The 22887-nt window shown below is 36.9% G+C and overlaps 2 protein-coding genes and 1 pseudogene across 5 annotated transcripts; 1 reads left to right on the top strand and 2 right to left on the bottom strand.

Annotated features, from left to right (window-relative positions):
• Positions 1-3896: 3896 nt before the first annotated feature.
• LOC131682658 (ras-related protein Rab-9B) lies at positions 3897-8439 on the top strand. 4 transcript variants are annotated; one of them, XM_058964320.1, is made up of 4 exons: positions 3898-4170; positions 4269-4391; positions 4994-5130; positions 6881-8439. In XM_058964320.1, exons 2-4 carry the CDS (start codon positions 4337-4339, stop codon positions 7385-7387), a joined length of 699 nt encoding a protein of 232 aa, XP_058820303.1. In that variant the 5' UTR covers positions 3898-4170; positions 4269-4336; the 3' UTR covers positions 7388-8439. The 4 variants fall into 4 exon arrangements, with proteins under 4 accessions (XP_058820304.1, XP_058820303.1, XP_058820302.1 ...); XM_058964319.1 differs by having other exon boundaries at positions 4266-4391; XM_058964321.1 differs by lacking the exon at positions 4269-4391 and having other exon boundaries at positions 3897-4170.
• A 1216-nt stretch (positions 8440-9655) lies between these two features.
• On the bottom strand, positions 9656-11023 carry LOC131679981 (uncharacterized). The gene is made up of 5 exons (XM_058960722.1): positions 10827-11023; positions 10438-10767; positions 10236-10350; positions 10039-10163; positions 9656-9982 (listed from the first exon to the last, which is right to left on the bottom strand). The coding sequence occupies exons 1-5, from the start codon at positions 10932-10934 to the stop codon at positions 9656-9658; spliced, it is 1005 nt and encodes a 334-aa protein (XP_058816705.1). The 5' UTR covers positions 10935-11023.
• A 3974-nt stretch (positions 11024-14997) lies between these two features.
• On the bottom strand, positions 14998-20889 carry LOC131682652 (uncharacterized; annotated as a pseudogene).
• Between the last annotated feature and the right edge of the window lie 1998 nt (positions 20890-22887).

The following is a 22887-nucleotide window of genomic DNA, read 5'->3' as shown; positions in this document are numbered from 1 at the left end:
AATATCTAGATATTAAACCTGATAATTTTTATGTTTTTACAGGAACTGTAAACAACAATTTCTGTTTCAACAGTTGGGCGTTGCACCCAAGTCTACCGCATGGTCGTTGATAGAACATAACTCATCATCATGTTTTACCACCGACGCCGGTTGGCAACGGAACGCATTTTCATTTAAATGTTTACACATGTTTTTAGGAAAGTTTATTCTAGCTTATATCAAGATTACTTTAAGTCAAAGAGAACAGACATCTAAGCTAAATCAAAGACTCCCATGAAAAACCTGTGTGAGTATTTAAATGAAAACATGATGATTCACTATTGCGAACCTGTGTGCAATGGCAGTGCACACAGGTTCGCAATAGTGAATCATCATAGTAACCGTATAAAGGCCGAAGTTAGCGCCTTGTGCTAAGTTCCAACTTGTTGGAGTCTTTCAAAACGAGATCTTTATTTCTTACACACATTGAAAAATTTCCTTTATGCCAATTTTCTGAGCCTTATAGCGTATTATATTATTACACACATTGAAAAATTTCCTTTGTCAGTTTTCTGAGCCTTATGGCGTATTATACAGTCGTGATTCGCTGGTTGGGCCACACCTCTGTTCAACTAACGAATTTGATTCGTTAGTTGGACCGACTGACAGATGTCAAAAACTCTCCAAAGGAGACGTTAGCAGTGTGATTGCATCTATTCGCATCTCTAATAATTGTCAGATTGATTGTCAAAGTAAATTTGACATAAGATTTGGACATTCAGATGCTTTTTAGTTGGACAATGGTCTAACTAGCGGAGGTCCAACTAAAAAGCGGTCCAGTTAAAAAGTGTCCAACCAGCGAATCACGACTGTATTATGAAGCGTTTTAAAAAACTTCTTGAAGCGCAATTTGTAGATCGTAAAAGCTAACAGGCTGATAAAATAATTAAGCAAAATATTGTAGAGTATTACAAGATGAAAAACATGAACGCAAATGATGTTTGCTTCGTTCTGTTGGGCTTTATATTTACAACTCAAAATAGTAAATATATATGAAAAAGGTCATATCATGTATGGTAGTTTAAACCATATGTGATATGGTAAGTTTTTATTCCTTATGGTTATGGTTAAAAATATAACAGTTATAATAATCAGTACTAGCTAATTCCGATTTGCCAAGCCCAAGAACAAGGGAGGAACTCACAACAAATTGTGCTCTTTGCTCTATAGCGGAAAAAGTTCAATTAGATAAAGCGGCATCATAAAATTTACGTTTAATGTTTTTAGACAGTGCGGAAAATAGCAAAGATTGTAAGGTTCTATTTTGTCCTATTCATTTGATAGCGTCGGTAAAGTACGTAACGCTATCCAAGTAACCATAAGCATTAAGCCATTGCACTATATTGACTATACATTTGCACTAATGTTGCATTGAAACTCCATTACAGCATTAACAATGCAGTAAAGCTCTATATTAGAATCGATCATGCATAACTGCACAGCCGACATATAGCATTATCGCTTGCTCTATATGCGTATATAAAGCTGATATAATGCATACATCCTTCAAGGATATTTAAAGCATCTAAGCTTTACATGTGCATTTAAAGCCGTTATAGAGCAAATAGAAAGTCGATATAATGCTATTCTAATGCTGTGGGTTTATTCGTTATGCAACTCTTCTGGAAGATTATATTCGGCATATTTCATTTCAATCGAACATATGCAATATAGTCCAGGCAGCAAACGCAGCGCACTTACCGTGAACGAGGTAAGGTACCCCAGTTCGAGACTTACTAAAGGTAATTTTCGTAAAACATTAATATCATGTGAGAACGAAAACCCATTAAGAATATTCATTACAATGCATTAGAAGACAGTCAATTACGGTTTTCAACAGAACATTTTATTTTATTTTTTTTGTTGCTTTTTGTTCATCATACATGAGACATGAGAAATGGTCTTAAAACCATGGCGGACAATGACAACCAACTGAAGGATTTTAGTAGCATTAGTAGTGTCAATATAAGGTTTTCAAATTTGAGAGTTGTACGCTGGTGCTATATAATAGCATTAGTACTGCAGAAACGAGCTGTCAATCTCTGCACAGTAATAGCACTATATTTCGCCTTTTCTGGCATAATACCAGCATTATATCAGTAATTAGGGCTTCACGGCTCTTTAAGACAGCTTTATATGTGGATCTAAAGCAGATATTAGGCTACGTTATAATGCTTATTGGTTACTTGGGTATCCAGCTTTTTACGTGCCATAATGGCGGTCTAAATTGTTCAGTTTGTAATACGTTTAAAGGCCCATTTTTGACAATAATCGTTTACGTCAACCGCCCAGTAAGATTAAGTCATCCTACGTTAGTCCAATGCGTTGGATGTTTATACAATGAACGCCTGACATCTTCAACTGGACGTTGCTGTTAAGCTGGCGTAAACGATTATTGTCAAAAAAGGACAATTATTACGAACTGAACAACTTAGACCGCCATTATGGCACTTAATATGCTGGATATTCGCGAAATTGTGAAGTTGCTTCCATCATTTGGGTTATTGTTTTCAGTGGAAAACAATGCCCCAAATTATGGAAGCAACTTGCAGTATATCTTTATTCGACGAGAACATTTCAAATGGGCCGATAAACAAAACGTAAACAATTCCGGTTAATACTTACTTGAAATGGACACTAACAAAGCTTTATACACACCTTAAATAAGCCGAATATGAAGCCTGGCTGTTGGCGAAATAATAGATTATCGAAAAGGCATATAAGCAAAATAACTTGTTTTGATTATGTTCCCTTTCACTTCCCCCCCTTTTCTTAATGAAAAAGACTATACTTGAAAAGGGAACAAAAACATCACAACACCAAGAAAGGGATCAAAATAAACGTCACGTAATCATTTGCTGTAAACGAAAGGGCTCACCCGCATGCACTATAAGGGATTATGGGAGAGGGCACAAAACCAGTGCGATGTTTCAAAAAGAACCAAAACATTTATCTGCAAAAATCGTTCAAAATGCAATTTTTTTTAATAAATCTGGAATAATATACCGGAAAAATGGTTAATTTAACACGGCATTGAGTTGTTTAGTCCTTAAATCAAGGTCCTGGTCATAAATGGGAATATAAAGTACGAGGTAATTTTTCAGACGCCATTTTCTCAACATGAGCATATTGTATATAATCCCGGATAGAATTTTACATTAGCATCTACCCTACAAACAATCATAAAACAATAAATATTATAGTTATTACAGTTTCAACATTGTTCGATGCCAAGTTCTCACAGTAGATTTACAATAAAATTTCATGTAACAATAAATTTCACTGTTCAGCAAAAAACTGATACAGTGCATTCACATTAAATTTTACTGTATTCGAGAAAAAAATGTATGAAGAAAAATTGATTTTTTTAATGTTAAGATACATAATCACCCCCCTTTTTCACTGTAAAAGTCGATTGTACATTGAAATTTACTGTAAAAACGTTAAAGTTTATTGTTTTTGTATTGTAGCATAACACTAAAACTTACTGTAAATTATTGTAAAATTACTGTACTGTCACAGTGAAAATCATGGTTTTGTTACTGTACATTTCTATTCGGGATGCCTTATGAAATGCTGACGTCGTAAATTACAATATGAAAAATTGAGAAAAACAATAAGAGGAATTATCCATTTATGCTTGTGAACAAATGGTTTCTCCCTAGGTTTCCCCCAAATTTTTCCTCAAATTGATTTTGAACAGATAGCTTTTACGCTCTAAGCAAAAGTTTGTCGAAGAATACTTGTGTATTTTTATAACATTTCACTCACTTACTTTTAATTGAGCGTGCATAAATATACATCAAAGTGAATGTCATTTGATGCGTGCCTACCGTTATAATTATTTACAATTCGTTATTCATTCATCAGTCAGTCAGTTATTCATTCATGTATAGCCAAAGGAGAAAAAGCTGATGTTAAGTGAGCTATCTATCTGCGTAAAATCGCAAACAATCTACAATATCGAAAGAAATAATGCAATTTTTGGTAGCCAACGGTTTGTGTTTTGCTTTCGATCATTAGCCAGAAGTGTCTGGAGGTATAGTCGCGCTAGATCGATTATTCACTGCTGTAGTTGGATTGATTAGGTCAGAGGCAGCTTTGGCTCACCAACCTTGGGCTGTTCATAGGGTATGTAAGGCAGTGTCTTGTGTTTATGTTTCAATTTTATGCGCATTTGAACAAAGAGATAGTGGCTTTAATTCAAAATAAACTGAAATTTCAAGTAGGTAGCAATTACAGTTGTGAAGTGTACCTATTAGTTTTCAAAGTGGATAACTAGCTACAAGACTGCAAAATGACGAATATGCGACCACCGAGCAAAAATGTATTGCTGAAAGTGGTGATTTTGGGTGAGTAAATAAAATGTGCTAAATGGTGTCAAACAAATCCTGCACGATTTACGCGTAGGTTAAATCGAATTAAATGGGTGGTGGACTTTCTTTTTAAATTTGGATCCCTAACTCAGAAATACAATTATGGGATGCGACTTCCATCAATGCTTCCAACTTCGAGTCTGTTGTTTCATGTGGCAGGGCTACCACGGACAGCTCCCCGAATATCTACAATAGCATCTGCAGCGAGGAAGAGGAGCGAGCCAAAACCTTCGTAATTCCACAACATACATCGAACACCAGGAGAAGCGTGCTGATAGAAGGTGCTTCTCTGTGGAATCGTCTGCCGCTCGCCGTTAAATCGATGCCTTCAGCAACAAGCTTCAAGAAAGCTGTTAGGAGAATAAGCAACTAATCTATACTTCTACGTTTGTTGTACACATTGTTTTCCACTGTCATATTATCCTTTATTTTGCCTTGACCTGAATCAATGTTAATATAACGACAGGTTACCGTGTACAATAGTTGACAATAAATTACAAATTACATTTAGTTTTTTAGACATCATTTCACTATTCAAGATATTATTCCATTCTAATGGCAAATTGTGTTTACTCTAGGCGACGGCGGGGTTGGAAAAAGTTGCCTCATGAATCGTTTTGTGTCCAACTTTTTTGATGCCAACAGTTTTCACACTATTGGAGTTGAATTTTTGAACAAAGATATCCAGGTTGGAAGCGACAGATATACTTTACAGGTAAGCACTATTAGATTACTATTATCTTCCAATAATTATCGATATTCAGACAGTAAAGCTAGACATGCGCACACGTTCTCTCAATTAACTCAGCAGCACGGTCTTCAAAGTCAAAAAGTAATTCAAAATTGTGCCTTGGTTTACAAAAAAATATTACAACGAAGTCTCCCAAGGCATTTCAACGTAAATGCGTACTTATAATTTGGTTGCTTATTCGTTGCTGAAAATTGGAATTCAAATATACAGCCTTTAATCGCAACTCAATCCCATGTAGATAGGGACTGACTTGCGATTATTGGCGGAATTATATTAAATATGCAGAAAAGAAGGGCACAATGAGAAGCTCATAAGTATTAAAACTGGATTACTTATAAGGGGCCATCCATATACCACGTAGACAAAGTAGGGGTGGGTAGGGGTCACGAGAACTCCCACACCGAAAACATCGATGGAAACTTTTATTGAGAAAAACTCAGAGGGAAATAAAATCCTAGATCAAATGTTTGCCTGAACCACTTGATTCGATCTTCTATAACTTGGTTTTAACCAAAATTAGTGGGATTTGCCCACTAATTTTGGATTTGAAATGTTGTGGTTGAAATTACGAGCCAATTGACGAATCCCTAGGTTACTTCAATTTTGTGTTATTATGATGAATCTTTAAAACGTATATATAAAAGATCGTGATGTATTTTAGAAATGAGATGTTTTCATGGAAATGTCACAAAAGACTAAAGGAGTGTATTACATTCAGTGGTTGAAGTTCGAACGATTTTCATTAAATCCTTCAGCATCATGGCAGTCTAACACATTGGAATTTTTTGGAACTACTTGATTTTTTTTAGAAAGTCCACGTGGAGATCATAAGGAGGGGATAGGGGTACAGGAATTGTCCACGCTTGTCTACAGAGTGCGAGGAGGGGGTCAAAAACGAAGGTTATTTGGCGGCCCCTAACTCACTCACTTGTAAATGGTTTCTTTACTTTTCTTAATTCTAATTTCTAAACGCACTTTTCGAATTTTGAAATTCTGGGAATTACTTCGAAAGACATTTTCTTATCGTTCTCGTGAGACCGTGAATGTCTGTTTGAAGGAAGAAACAACATTCTGAGACAATTCCAAGAATCCATATTGTTAGCATTCTATTGAAACTTACTTCCAATTCCTCAGCACAGCGACAAGTTTTCGGAAATTTGGATTTGCTCTTTTCCACACAGTGAAAAAAAATATTGAGTTTATGTCACCTAAATGTTCTAAGAAAATGTCTTAATCGGTTATGATTTGCCTTGGCGTTGTTGTCCTCTGCTAATAATATTCTAAATTCCAAAAATAAAAATAGCAATAAATAATGCGAATTTGTACATTATGGGGCTATTCGGTTTATAGATAAATATAAATATTCAATCTACTGCCGCTATACGCATAACTGTTTCATGTGTACAGGAAATCCCATAGCACATGGGACAGTTATGCTTATAGCGGCAGTTTAGAAAATATCAAATATAAATATGTATTCAATTTAGAAAATATCAAATATTAAGCAATTTTTTTGTACCAATCGCAGTACAGTTTAGTTTCATTACTTCAGTTTAATGGGTATATATGTCAAAATGTTTTAGATTAAGATGACCGCTGATCCTGACACTCTATACGCATGCTGTGTTTTTGGAGACAGTTTCTTTCCAATGTCGATTTTTGGCCTTAGTGTAGAATTGATAACCTAAAATTTGATGTCTTCATTTCATTTCAGATATGGGACACCGCCGGTCAGGAGCGTTTCAAAGCACTGCGAACTCCGTTCTATCGGGGCTCGGACATTTGCCTGTTAGCCTACGCCGTAGACGACAAGGCCAGTTTCAGAGCACTGATACAATGGCGTGAGGAATTCCTTAAGTACTATGACGTCAAGGCTGATCGTTTTCCGTTCATCGTGGTGGGAACTAAAAATGACATTGCACCGGCTAAACGCCAGGTTACAACCGAAGAAGTGTCGGAATGGTGCCAGGAGCATCATGTAGCGGCTTTCATTGAAACATCGGCCAAAACATCGGTGAACGTGTATGAAGCATTTGCCTTGGCAGTAAAACAATGGCAAAAGCTAGAAAAGTGCACGGAGCGAGAACTGCGCGCTCAAGGTCATGATACGATAGATTTGACGAAAGGTGTTAATCTCAGCGCAAACACTAACCGATTTTGCTGTATCGGGAGTAACAACAGTGGACCAGCCGTATCCGATGATGACGACTATCCCCACTAATGGTGTGCTTAAATGGCTGCTAATTTTTCAAACAAAAAGCACAACGGGAATCAAATGGGTATGGTTGTTGATCGAGAGTCGATGACATGTGATAAGTAGAAAATACCCAAATCAGAGGGTAGTATAAATCGAAGCATGAAAGGTAAGACATATACTCCAATATTTTTATATTATAGCAACTTTACACCTTTGCCTGATGGGAGAGAAACGATTCTCAATTTTAAACCACAATAAAAATCACAATTAAATGGCTTGACTGGTTCTAGCTACATTGAATAATTTACAAATATATATGCCACACTACTGAGAAATGAGTTTTATGTTAAGTAGCAATCACCAAAATCTCACTTTGTTTAGACAGGCCATATAGAATTAACAAGTGTATAGCATACGGAAAGGTGTAATTCATTTCATTTAAACTCAGTCCCAGTACAGCCACTATAATATCACGCTACAGTACAACATTTACATTCATTCCCAGTTTTTTTGCGTAAAACCTATATCGCAAACAGTAAATAATCTGAGATTGCTAATATAGAAAGTGCTAAATATCTATGATCAAACAGTTGAAAGCTACGTCAATATGACCGCTCTGCTGTCGCAGCATTTTTCATTGTGCATTGTTATTTATGTTATAGAGAACTTATTGTTTTGATATCGTTCTTGCTCCTTTGTCAAAGTCCGGCCTAATTACGTTCCTCCACGATATAATAAATAAGAATTATTGTATAAAAGCAAAAAAAAATCCTTTGGTTATAAATTAACTTATAATTTTATGGTTACCTATTGTACACCAAAATTGTTCACCATTGCACATTGCACGATTTATCCAACAATGGTTAATTTAGACGATGAATTATTTATTTTATCATATTTCAAGGTACTATTATGTATAAAATCTTCCAAGCATTTGCACTTTATCAGAGACTAAAAAAACTTTAGTATCATAGCTTTAGAGAATGAAAATGTAATTTCTAACAAAATATTGTACTATAGATAAAAATAATTCAAAAGCAATCAGCAAATAATAATAAAACCAATTTCACTAAGGAACAAAGGTCTTATGAATTTATTCGAAATGATCGGTGTTGGGCCATCTTATGACAAACGCCATGTTGATGGTAAACTGCACGCTCGTAAAAAGTTACTCAAAAATGAGTTTAATCCCACCCATTTCCAGATAAAGTGGAACAACCCTTAAATTGAGTAATTCCGGAGTTACTCAAATTTGAGTAAGCCAGCCTGAACCAAATACTGAGTAATTATTACTCGGTTTTTGAGTACAATATTATCTACACTAAACCCAAAAGTGCTTCACTAGTACTCAGATTTTGAGTTCAACATTGCTCAAATTTTGAGTTCAGTACAAATTTAACAAAACCAAAAATTAAGTAATTATTACGCAGACTTTGAGTTGAACATTACTCAAATTTTGGGTTCAGTAGAACTTCAACAAAACCAAAAATTGATCGATTTTTACTCATATTATGAGCAGAAGCTTACCCAATTTTTGAGTAGACAACAAAGCCAGTTGTAATTCCTCAGTTTTTGGGTAGAATATTACCCAATTTATGAGTGCAATATTTCATTAAAACCCAGTAAAGTTCAGCCGGAAATGAGCCGGAATTCCAGCTGTTTCCAGTCAGTATTCCGGCTCCAGTGACACAACCGATTCTAGTTAGAATAGGTTGTGTCACTGGAGCCGGAGTACTGACTGGAGCCAGCCGGAATTCCGGCTCATTTCTGACTGAACTTTACTGAGAAACATCCGGATTATGACTTGCAATTCTGAATGGTTTCTGTAAGAAGAAATGCAACAACCGATTCCTATTTAAATTGGTTCATGATCGATTAGGCAATCCATTAGACGTTTGTTTGACAATTCAGCGGTGGGTTCTGTCAACAGAACTACTCCTGCGAACAGAAAAACTCGTCGGACAAACATCTTTCGTTAGTCCGCTTCGTTTGATGTTGGATCGAATCAGCGATATTGTTGGACGTCGCACCCCTCGGAGTAACGTCAGAAGAAGTAAACAAGGAATAATCAGCTGATCAGAAACGTGTCATGGATTGCCTAATTGTTGCATTTGAACTGGAACTAAACCGGTTTACATCCAGTGAAGAAATTGGCCGTCAAAATTTTGTTTTGGATACAACACAATGCAGTCTTTCTTTTCTTATGGAATATTTTTACAATAATAATTAAAGAAACTTCTGTTTATTAAATTTTATGGTTTTTAGTAAGTATTGTATAAAAAAGTTGTCCTTTTATTTGTTGTCAATACGTGCGCAGGAAACTTCAATAAAAGTTTGGACGAGTCTATTCACAGTTGTCCTCTGACTGTGCGGAATTATATTATATATGGCACATGCCAGAAAGTCCCAAAACATTCTAAAATTAGGTGGCACCTCCACTCCGAGAACTGCGTGGCATTTGAATAAAATTTCCACTGCATGAATAGAATTGTTAGTCTCGAATATAACTTTTTTCTCACAAATGACGGCATAATTTCCTCTTTTCATCGGGCTTGCTACGCACACCATGTGTAGTTTGGAATCAGTTGCGGGGGATGCCACGTATGTATCTAAGCACTCCTAATGATGATATAAAATCATTACATCTAACCTTATGTATATTATATTGCATTTACCCCAATCCAACGAATTAAAATTGAAGCCGAATGTTCTTCGCCTACAGTTGGACAGCCTACCAGCGTTCTTTTTTGTCCGCGAATTGGCATATGAGAAATTATTCTCAAGCATCCTCGAATGTGATCTGTGAATAGTTTTACAAATTTAAAATTTTATGACAGACCTTTGAGCTAAATTAAAAAAAATTATATCTCACCATCTTCTACTCTAGAGAATCTGGACGGTGAATAAGATAGACACTGAGAGAAGACATCCTCGATTTTGAGACCTTCTGTTCTGTTAGGATACAATCTCTCAAACATTTGACGAATCTAGAAAAAGTGATATGATATAAATATTCATATGTTCCGTGAATACCATAAAGTGAAATAGTAAATAATAAAAAATAAACATGTTACCACCAATCCTTCATATGAACACAGGTGTGGAAACATATCCAAGATATCATTAACGGGTTTCTTTTCTTTTAATAACAGTTTGAGGACTGGAAAGCATCGGTCCATTTCATCACAAATATGTTCTGCTACTGATGCCGATGCAAGCATTACTCGGAGCAATTGAGCCCGCTCTACAAGTTCAGTTGAAACGGACTCTTCTACAGGCATAGTTCCTCGATTATATTTATGTTTTTCTGCAGGTAGCTGTTTGATGACATTCCGGATGCGATGAAATATCATGCCAGTATGAGCACCCTTTTCCTTGCCTCCGTTGCGCCAAAAGAAAAATGACTAGCATGAAAATAATTATAATTATATTAGAGAAATTAAATAAGCATAGAATAACAAACCTCATCAGGAGCAGTTGGTGTGACTCGCGTATTACTAAGTTGTGGAAATAATTTTACGATTTGAACAGCTGCCGCATGCTGTTGATCAACAGAAGGATACCTGCGCATTTAGAGATCATTGGTTCGTTACTCCGAAAAAGACCAAAAAGATTCCGTGAAAGATTAAGTTCTAAATTTCTTAAAAAAAATCTAAATGGTGAAAGTACACTCAAAAAAAAGTAAACGTTATGCCTATTGATTTTACACATAGATTTTTGCAATTAACGGAGGCATATAGACACTATTTGCTGGCACATAAACCTAATGTGTGTATTTACAAGAAATATTAATCTTACATTCACATTTCATAACTATTAGACACATAAAACCCCACTCTATAACAATATGCACATATAACTTATGTGTGTGCATACATAGTTTATACAGTTGACACATTGAAGCTATGTGTGCGCGTGATAACAATAGCATTTCTTCTTCATATGAATTTTAAGCGTTTTGAAGCAAATAGAATTAACGTTTGGATTTTTTTCAGTGTATGAACGGTATTTGATTCGTAATTCTTTGCATGCTGGGACACATCTATTATTTTCTGAAGAAAATCGATCAGTTTATTACTGTTTTAAAAGTCTGTAAATGTCTGGACCAGGCATACGCAGAACTTTTTTTTAATCACCGATATCATACTTTTTGATCTGCCTCTCGTTTCTTCTGCTGCAAATTTTGTGCATTGGACGTATTCGGTCTATCCACTCATTGAATATTTACTAGAAGTATATGCTAGAAAATGCATGAAAATTCTCGACAAACATATGATTACGGCCTAAAAGCCAACTGTCAAAATCCACTTTGAATGGAAATTCCGGACAAACCGTTACACGCCAATCACAGATGTTGGTAGTAAACGAAAGAGAAAAGTTTTCTCTTTCATAAACTGTTGTGAGCTGTGTTCGACTAGTAACGGTTTGTCTGGAATTTCCATTCAAAGTGGATTTTGACGGTTGGCTTTTAGGCCGTAATCATATGTTCGTCGAGAATTACAGCAAAAGAGACGGGAATGAAAGACTGGAATCAACACAGCGGGGAAAAAAGGCCAGCAGGAAAAACAATCGCTGCGCCACCTACATGTCAAAAATTACACTACAAAGCCACGCCTTTTCCCGCTAACTTCACACATTCTAGCAGGAAAAAGTAATATACGCTCCGCCTTTTCCCGCTAACTTCACAAATTCTAGCAGGAAAAAGTAATGTATGCTCCGCCTTTTCCCGCTAACTTCACACATTCTAGCAGGAAAAAGTAATATATGGTCCGCCTTTTCCCGCTAACTTCACACATTCTAGCAGGAAAAAGTAATATATGCCCCGCCTTTTTCTGCTAACTTTACACAATCTAGCAAGGAAAACAACAGTATGGCCCGCCTTTCCCTGCTAACTTCACACAATCTAGCAAGAAAAGCAAACAAGGGCCCGCCTTTTCCTGCCAACTTGGCAGGAAAAATTGTACAGATATCGCAAGGGTTTCTGCCAACTTTATATTATAACAGAAAGAAATTTTTGCCATGCCTTTTCCTGTTGACTCTTTATTTTCCTTTTATCAGGAAATTAAAATATCAATTCAGTAACAATAGACAAAATTTGGTCATGCATCACCCTTTTATTCTAAACATTTAATAAACGTTACGACTGATTGATTTTTCGAAAGTATTTGGTTTGTAAACTCCCGCCATTTGATTTTATTGTTATTAAGAATACCTAACATATTCGATTTCAATAGCAATGTAATGCAAATTTGATGTTTTTGAGATTCGAAATTTTAGCATTCCTTTTATTTGCAGAATTAAATAATAAGAAAGCAACGAAGGCAACCTGATAAATCCATCGATCCCTTATCGAAAATATATACATCATAATATGTTGGCGTTTTATTCCTGCTAGTATTCCGGCGTTAAGTCAGACCGGACTAAGTGACAATGTATTGATTTCGAGAAACACGAGCTTAAAGTTAGAATCGCAGCATCCTTCACGTTATGATTGGAAATTAATTTTTGGCATAATTCTTGCTTCTTGTTACATATTACATATTTGGCATAAGTCGAATGTAACTGAAGAAACTTAGTCCACAGACTTAGTTCGGTCTGACTTAACACCGACCAATTTAGCACTAAGGAGTTAGTTTCATGATACATATACATTTTGTCCATGTGTGGGCAAATATGTTCATGACCAGATTAGTAAGAGAATCTACTTCCTTTCTCTTTGAGTATGCATGTCATAAAAAATTGAATGCAAATTTGCTCGAAGATTTTGATTTGACAATATTTATTATTTGAAAATTTAAATTAGTATCTAGTTATACAATTTTATTTGTAATTTGAATACCTAATCTAAAAACATAAGTTGCGTGTCGTATTATTTATATACCTCACAGTAACCCGTTTAAAAAAAATCGGCCAGCACCTCCATTACATTCTTTCTTTTTCTACAATTATTATATTTTTCGTTACACTACGAGTATGATGCTGGTGCTGACTGAGTATTCCGTTGAATGAGGTGCTAATGGCAGTGTCTAATATGTTTCAAACGCCCTGCCGTGTATAGTCTTGATAAAGAAGTCTATGTTTGTCGCTACATGCATTACATATTTAGGCATTGCAACAATGCGATTACAGTAGAAACAAGAATTAATTTCCCTGCAGTTTGTGTAGTTTTGTAAGATCAATAAGATATACATACACAAGAAACGTAGCGATTACATTCTTTTAACTTATAGACCCGCAGGCTGTGCTCGTAGAGTTAGGCACTATTTACACCTATCCGATACCTTGTACGGACACCAATATTCGTTTACACACTTGTGAATGCTTGCATATAAAATATATGAAAGAATATTGGTGTCCGTGCATGGTACTGAGCATTCATTGAATCGGATCGGAAATACGTAAATTTATTCTCGCAAGTAATTGAACTTTTCGTCAGTATTATTTCTGTATTTTTTCTGTATATCGGAGCTTTCAATATTTGAACGAATTTTATCGGAAATCATTGGATAAAGCACCATAAACATTATTCATTTGATCCACATCTATGTGAGGTTTCGTTCTGCAATTCTAGTAACAGATGCCAGTAACCAGATGGCCAGCTAAAGTTATCGAAATTAAAATATGTGAGAGATTTTGAAGAACTATTCAAGCTATTCATCAATGATGGATGTTTCAAGACACCGATTGACATCATCGGCTTCTCATATCCACAACACGCGTCCAAACTTTGTTGGTTGTTCGAAGTTTCTCCCACTTCTTCCGTTACTCGGTACATTACAAAAAATTATTGGCACTTGTTGAACGCTTCTCCCATCCCTGATGTACAGCAATACCTGTAATTTAAACAAATATAAATACATTTATTTAACATAAATTGACACGTTTTCACAGTACTACGATAATTTATTACAACCCAGTCGCCGCGTCCTGGAAGGTAATTAACTGAAGATTACATAGCAAACATTTCCTGCGACGCTACGCCAGAGCTTAGCTTGAACACAAGGGCAGGAATAGCGAAATTAACTGGTACAGCTCGATATTTACCAGAAAAGTGCCCTCTCGGTTTCAGCCGGATAAAACTCGTTTTATCTCGGTTCTTCGATTTCCCACTAAGATTTCCTTATTACCACAATGAGAAAGAATGCACCAGATAAATATTATTGAATCAAAGTGTCTTCCGATAAATCGCGTTTCAAACTCATCCAGAGCTAGAGTATTTCAATGTTTTATAACGCACTAAGATACATTCGCTGATTCGCATTTGATTCAAGAGAGTAGAAAATTACTGTAATAGAAAATGCCTTTCGGACATTACAACATTGGAAAGTTTCTTAAGGTTCAAGCTACCTTTTTTGAGCATGTGTTAGATTTGAACGCTGGGTAGTATGGGTAGGAAAAATTGTGTTCAGCTTTGCCGACGGATTATTCATTTAAACCTCTTCAAAACTCTAAAAAAATAATATCAGCCGATTTATTAGATCACAACGATTCAAATCATACAAAATAGCTGCTGGAAAAACTATCGGTTTAGCTAAATGGTGCTTTTGGAAAAGTGGCTGTGATTTTTTGTCACACTACCACACTGTGCTGGGGTACGCAACAAAACTGCGCGATGAAAAAACCACTGCCACTTTTTCAAAAGCACCATTCAGCTAAGCCGATGGTTTTTCCAGCAGGTATTTTGCATGAATTGAATCGTGATGATCTAATCAATCGATTGATATTCTTCTTTTAGAGTTTTGAAAAGGTTTAAATGGGTAATCCGGTGGCAAAGCTGAACACAATTTTTCTTACGCATACTACCAAGCCTTGAGGTAACTTGAGCCTTAAGGGAAGGGGAGGGTTTCAGCGTAAAAAAAAACTTTTTTTGCGAATCGTTTTAGAATTTTGCGTGAAGCGAATTTATCAAAACTTTTGTACATTATAGTGTATCATTTCAATAACATGCTGTAATTTTTCCACGCAAAGTTCTAAAAAAATCGCAAAAAGTGTTTTTTTGCACGCTGAAACCATTTGCACACTCCCCCGCCCCTTCATTAAAAATTACATAGTTAATTCTCTCGACTACGAGACGATGATTTGGCATCATCGGCCACTAAAAAGAATTTCTCCCATTGTGATAGATCAGATTGGTACACTTGGAATCGGTGCACATCGGCCTCGAGAGGCGTATAATAGTATAGTGTTTGGCGTTTTATCTGCTTACCTTCGATTACCTCGACCAGCTTCATCATTATGTCTGACTCACGCATTTATAGATTATCTCGAATTGAGTGCAGTTTCACCTGAACGTTTCGCAGTGCAACACGCCGGTAACTAACCGGACATTTGAGTATATCTCGCACGCTGATTGTCGCCTTGTTAGGGTAATCAACATAGAAAATTCGTACTTCCGCACGCACGGGAAAATACTCTTCAATGAGACTCTGTCATTAGAAACTGTTTTGTTGGAACAACACAAGGTATGGAATATTTTTCTCGATATCGGAAAACTTTCGATGTTAACGAACGTAACATTTTCGCCATCGAGGATTCATTCAGCTGAAATTGTGGAAATTCGTGCAAAGTCGGACGGGTCAGTTCAAGTGGTGGATATATTTGGGTCGAAGTATCGAATTCGTTCGGATTAAACGAAACATTTCAGGACGCATTCATTTTGAGACAACCAGCACCAACTTCGTCACTAGTTTTATCCGTATCAACTACTTCATCGTGTTCCGTGTTCGAGTCGAGTTCCTGCTTAACATCACCAAAGCTGTAAAAGTACTGCACCTTATTCAAATCGATTCCGGTAGCGTTGTCTCCGGAATGGTCGAACAGATCGTCCAGTTCTTGTCTACTAAAACGACCACGGTTATTGGAATGGATGTCCACACTTTCACTGTCACTTTCAGGGTCCAGTACAAATTGGCACCGATAAGCAACCGTCCTCCTTTTGGTGAGGAGACTCGCTTTTTGTTGCCAAAAGGATTCATGTACGGGTCGTATAGATGATCAACAAACCGGCGTGTTTCTTTTCGATCTACTGTTGCTCTAGCAGGTACTCAGATACATCAATCGAAACCACTCTGGTCACCTTCAGGTAGCATGGCACCCTAGTAGTGTCTGTATCGACCTGAACCTGACACTGTTTGCCAACGATCAACGAATGCATCGTATTCAGAACGTCCGTTTTCCAAACCAAGTCCGTATCTATCGGCGCAACGTCGGTCAGCCGATACTTATTGACCAGTATCGAAATGCGGCCGCTAATCACATTCTTTCGCAGATGCTGCACGTCACACTCCATATTGCCATAGTCAACCAATTGGACCTTGTACCAGCAAGGACTGATCGCCTTACGGATCAGCCCGATAGAACTGGTCGCCAATGTGACTTAGCCAGACACGGTTCCCCGTTCGAGTAGAACTTATCTCTTGGAAGTTGCAGGTAGATGATACCATTGTTGTCTACATAGGTGGCTACACCTACGAAAATGGTCTTGTTGATTGGTTTCGTCGGCAACCACCGGTCGATCGGAATTGGTCGTCTTTGGGGTCTTCCTGATACGTATCACATGAACCGGAATAATTTGGTTCCACGAGAGGATCCTCCGTTTCAACATCCAGCGCATGGAATGACCGGCACTGAGTCATTCACGCTTCGACCATGAAGTGAGATGGAAAAACATTCAAACTTCTCGATGGCCACCTTGAATACGTGGATAACAGATGATGACCACGTTTCTTGATTTCCAGTCGGTCCAATGCAGGCCATGAAGAATCGGATGGCAGTCGGGAGAACCTGTTACAAATCGGCTGGGATTGCGCACGTTAGAGTAACGTGTATTCATGATGTAAGCCTTATCGATCAGGAACATCGTGTAGTTACTGTCGTCAACAATCTCTATCACATGGGCTCGGTACCATCATCAATTTATTCCATCATTGCCCAGCGAATGCACAGCGATCATCGTTGGTAACACCAAACATAGCTCTCTCACCTTCCAATTCGTTTTGTCATCCTCATCTTGTCGTCCATTCGATTGCGAATCTCCTCCTGCATCTGCGTAGAAAAAGGATTAATTCCTGCTCATTTTTCACGACATACTTCTTAGTATATTTTACTCTGTATTCTTCGGTTGACTTATTTCGGTCTGGCTAAAAAAGATAGTCCGGACATTTGGGGTAGCTCGGGCAATTCTAAAATGGTATTTTCCTGAATATTAGCTAATTTATACGCAATGAATTTCCGTTCCATACTTACCTGAATGAAATGCAAAATACATGGGTAGACTAAATCTTCCGGACTGACAGCACTTGAGATGTCCATCCATGCGAATTTAACGGACGATGCCCAGTACTCGGTAGCGAGTACCTTGGTCGAAGTCCCTGGCTACATTTGCTGTTCTCTATTATTTGCACCATGATAATCTGCCGATTGTAATGACAATGCAGCACCTGAAAGAATATTTAAAAGCTTGTTTTAATTCAACTAGTGGTGAAATTGAGCGACCAAAAATAAAAGTCGCAAGGACAGAAGATGGTTTATAAAACCGCTTTAAGTATTTTAGATGTATAAAAATCGGAAACAAATTTCATGCGCAAAAATCGGACAATAATTATTATCCTTTAGCATCGCTTAAAAAATTCTCAACCACAAAATTCGGCAAGGATGAACGCTCAATATGAAAACTGGTTAAAAATGAATACCTACGTCGTGCGCAGAAGTATCCGTATATCGTGAAATTGAAGATTAAAAATTGGCTACAAAAATATCGGATTTTTTTTCGGTTTTTATGCTGACTCTTACAGAGAAGAGTCGCAGTACGATTTTTATGCTTGAAGTTTTTATCCGGGTTTTATATTCCCATATATTTGAAGCGGGTTTTACAAAGTGTGTTCTATTCTTGCGACTCTTATTTTCGGTCGCTCGTTTGTGCCTTTCTCATTTATCCAAACCTGGGAGTTTTACTGCATAAAATAGCGTAATCGAACAAACAAATTTTGAAATTATTGCAAGTAGAAACGACTACGCCCTTTTAACAAATTGCGTTTGAGTCAAAATAATCTTATTGATTGAGGAAATGTTTAGTCTTCCATGCCGGCTAAGCCTGTAAAGTTTCATCGGAATCTAAGTTGGTCGATCACAATTTTAGAAATTTTCGGACGGATCTTCGTGGAATTCCTCTATTGGTAACCCACTAACCGGTCATACACGTGTGCAAAATTTCCCTTCACCTAAATTCGCTGGTTCGGCCCCCGATTTTATCTACCCCCAACTTTGACGGCTTTTTGTCCTGATTTTGTCAGCCTCATATGAAAATATGTTTGATAGGCTCTAGCACTGTCAATGTCACTATCGGCTATTCCAAGCCTTCTACATTGGCATTCAAATGCAATATAGAAAGTGTATTCTCCCTAGCACGGCATAGTGGATTAGTTCTGAAATATTTTATTTACTGTCGTTTAGCATCCGATCAGGCGATGAACAAAGCCACAAACACCTCCCTTCTAATCTATCATGATCTCAACATAAAGAGGTTGGAAATAAAGTTCACTAGCGCTGCCAGGGTCTATTCCAATAAAAATTTGTCTGTAATTGAGTAGCCCTTGCCTTCCACAACAAATTTGCCGAAAACATTTTTCCTAATTTATTAGACTTTTAAAATATTTCAGCAGTGCATAGCGTCCGAAACTAATCTGTCACCATCGGGTAGCTCTTGATCTCTCGAGCAACCTTGCTGAAGACAGTACCCCTCTAAATAATCACGATATTTGATAAAGGATATGTTGAATATTTGCATTTGCACTAATAGCGTCGTCTGATGAGACAATTTCGAGTTATTCTTTTCATCATCAAAAAGCTCTAGACTTGCTTGACAACTTTGCAAGAAACACAACCTTTCACTACAATCAGAATCCAGAATTATTTAGCACCCATTCTTGTTAAACCTTTTCAGTGATAGTCGTATTTACGACTGGAAACTCGACTTATTAATTCTCTCTTCATAGCACCCCTAGAGGAATAGTTCTCATCTATTTGGATATCCTGAATCCTAATATCTAAATTGTAGGTCCAAGTAATCATAACAACTTTGCAAAAGAACCGCAAGGACGAAATAATCGATCACTGTCCCAATCAGCCGAAATCCCGCCTAGGGGATTCCGACTAGCCAATACCGCGCGGTAGAAATCCACGTAGTAGGAGACCTGGCTGTACTTACTAAAATAATTTGTGCAATAATGGGTTAAAGTTGCGGATCAGAAAAATGGTGAAGTTTGTTAGCAGTTACTGATTCAACAAAAACCTAGTGCAAGAAATTCTTTTTTAGCTATCTTCTGACTGGGAGAATAAAACATGATAGGAAACGCTAAATTATCTCTTTGCACAGTTGTTTTTACATGGAAGACATTTAACGACACGGATTCCGATCATTTGTGACCAATAATTACCAAAGCAAAAACGGCATTTGCTCGGCTTCTAAATTGAATTAGGTTCGAAACAGCAGTTGGAGACAGAATCTGACTGTTTTGCCTCAAGCAAAAAGCTGAAAAAAGAAATGGCATCAAACTTACCTTTACTCACTTTTTGTAGTAGCAGTTGCGAAGAAACTTTTCCGTCTTGATAACAGATGTTAGTTTAGAATAACACTGTAATCAAATCTATCTTGGATTCTCCATCCGCACCATAGCAGATGACACCATCGACAAAACTGTATAAAAAAGCAGTTCAGCTCGTCCAGAAACTTATTCGCTGGAAACAATATCTTGTTCGGACCGGATATCGTGAAACATTTTCCAACGCGGTCCTAGTAGCCTTTACACTGTTCAATATTTATTAGCTTATGCAGCAAGCCAGTACGCGAATTAACATTATCTTGACTTTGTTTAGCAATCAATTCTCACGATCAATTAAAATGGGCTGCATAACTTTTTCTCCCAAGTCGCTAGGATATTTTACCGGTTTATTGCATCTAGCACTGCATCCAAAATCCTTCCTTCGGGGCAATAAAGCATTCCAGTAAATCACGACTTGCTTGTCCAGTTCGCAAAAAACGTATGCAACATGTAAGTGCCAGTCCTATGCTACATTATTACGGAGAACGAGCTCTGCTCAAAGCGACGCCTTATGGTTGAGTATATGTAAACGAACTCAATCAACATTACATTGTAAAAACCGTATCGTTGTTGGTTTTAGTAGAATTTCTGGAAATAATTCACAAACAGTAATAAATATAGAAGTTTTTTAAGAGCATTCCTCTTACCTTATTCTTGAACCTTATTCCTTGTTCGTCAAATAATTGTTGACAATCCTCAACCGATGTTTTTTTCTTATCTGTTTACTAATCTAACGGGACCTAAAGTGATATGCCGACCACCAAAAATTACACACCATTATGAAGTTTTTTCCTGCTCACTTCACGAGCCTAGCAAGAAAAAAATAACTTTTTCTTATTTTGGTATTTAAGCTCCGCCTACTAACAGTTATGTGATTCCATTTTGTTGTTTTTCCCCGCTCATTTCACAAACCTAGCAGGAATTTTTTTTCTTTTTTTTCAAGCTCTCGTTTTTTCCTGCTAACTTCACACTTTTGTTTACAAAATTGACATGCAGATGACGCGACAGTAGAATTTTCCTGCTCTTTTTTTCCCGCGCGTTTGACCGAAGTGAATGAAAGTATGCTAATTCTGCATATTTTTGTTTCTCAGTGTAGCAAATCTGTCCACAGTCTGTAAATCTGGCATCGCTGTTGCTCGATTCAACGACATTGCGGCTTAGTTAGACCCTTTGGTCGATTTACGATTGAACTGTATATGTAAACAAATAAACACGCTCGCTATAAACAGAAATTGTATTATACCTTTAAATTCTGTTGGTTTAAATGTTTAAGTTATTATAATTCGTCGTCGTCGGTCGTCTTTATAATTTTGTGCCGGAACATGACGAATTACGCTTTCTAAGTACCACCGTCAAAGACGCATGTACGTTCTTATGCCGAAGTTTATAAATCGAACCAGATTGAAGATGTGAAAAGAATGGTCAATATTGAAATCAGGATGCGAAGAACTGATAACTATGTGGTTTCCTCTAGCAGTTTGTACTGTGTTTCATACATTTCTTTACATTTATAATCAGAAGTGAAGTTGTTTGGCCGTGCTTCATTACTATGCATACTTCATAGTTTCATAGGCTCAATGAAGTAATAATGCATGATACTGATTGACTACGATGTTTTTTGAAATAGAAGCTTCACAACGAAAGGCATTGCTTTTCTCTGCTCATAGACAGTGTTAGATCACCTGCATATTTGCTCGAAGGACTACTAAGGGCCGATTTCTTCATTCTCGCTTAACGTCTTAACCAGGTTTAAACGTACTGGTGAACCCGGTTTAAAATTTAAGCGAGGATAAAGAAATTGGCCGTAAGCCCTATAAATATGTATAGGCATTGCGCATTTCGCCGCAAGGTTGCTCTAGCGGAGAGACTCGTGCGGTTCAATGTAAACAATTCATTCCATCACACTTTAAGGAGTGTTCATAGTTTGATGCACTAGTAGAGTAACAAATAAAACTTTCTACTTGCCTTTGACCGTCCATTATTTGAGTCTCCATTTGCTTGCATGCGACTCGTGTAAGATGATTTAAACCGTCCTTATCTGGTACGATCCCTTGATCCAAAATTGGATACAAAATTTTCATTCGGAATTTTGCGTCATCTTCGAATGTCGAACGGTTAATCTGAAAACGTTAAATATGTATAGTACGACAAGCGCTTACAGTAATTATAGTAGAAAGTTTACCAAATTTTGAACATTAGTGGAAGTCTCATCAATTTTATCTTTGGTCGGATTAGCTTCAGAACTATAGTTTTTTATTATGTTAAGAATTGTTAGACGGGATCCTTTTTCGATTATCCCCATTTCAACTAGGTCGGCATCGTTGAGCAGAACTAGGTTCTGATCGTTTATTTTTTGGGCTGAAAAGAGCGAATAAGTATATATAAAGGTTTAAAGTGACATCTCAAGTTGTTTGCACTACCTTCTTGATTGTTGTTTATTTTATTATAAATTTATTTCCAAGTTTATTTCCCTACTAACTATCTACATATTTCAAACTTATATAGTAGTTTTCTTCTGAATCTCCGTATATACTCCATAAGTTGTATGTTTTTTTCGTTTGCAAGTTCTTGTGTGATATGCGAATAACTTGACTGTCAGTTTTGAGTTTGTAACTGTTGTATTGTAAACAATATTCGCATTCGAGATGCTGTATTAGGCAAACAATTTGATTATCCGATTGCAATATATCTATTATCAAACCATAGGACATTTCGTTGCATACTTGGTATTTCGCTATCAGTCCCGGCCGAAAGCTTGTGTTATTTATTTTCATATGGTTTATATATTTGATTGAATCTGGTAGATCCCGGATCAGGAGTAAATTACTTAGAGATTTTTTGTGTATGTGCTTTGACGAAACGATATCTACCGTACCAATTTCGTATGAATGGTCAAGAATAGTGGTTATCTGTGCTAGATTCAGG

This window comes from Topomyia yanbarensis, chromosome 2 (assembly GCF_030247195.1).
Source record: "Topomyia yanbarensis strain Yona2022 chromosome 2, ASM3024719v1, whole genome shotgun sequence".
Taxonomy (NCBI): Eukaryota; Metazoa; Arthropoda; class Insecta; order Diptera; family Culicidae; genus Topomyia; species Topomyia yanbarensis.
This window is presented reverse-complemented; position numbering and strand designations above follow the sequence as displayed.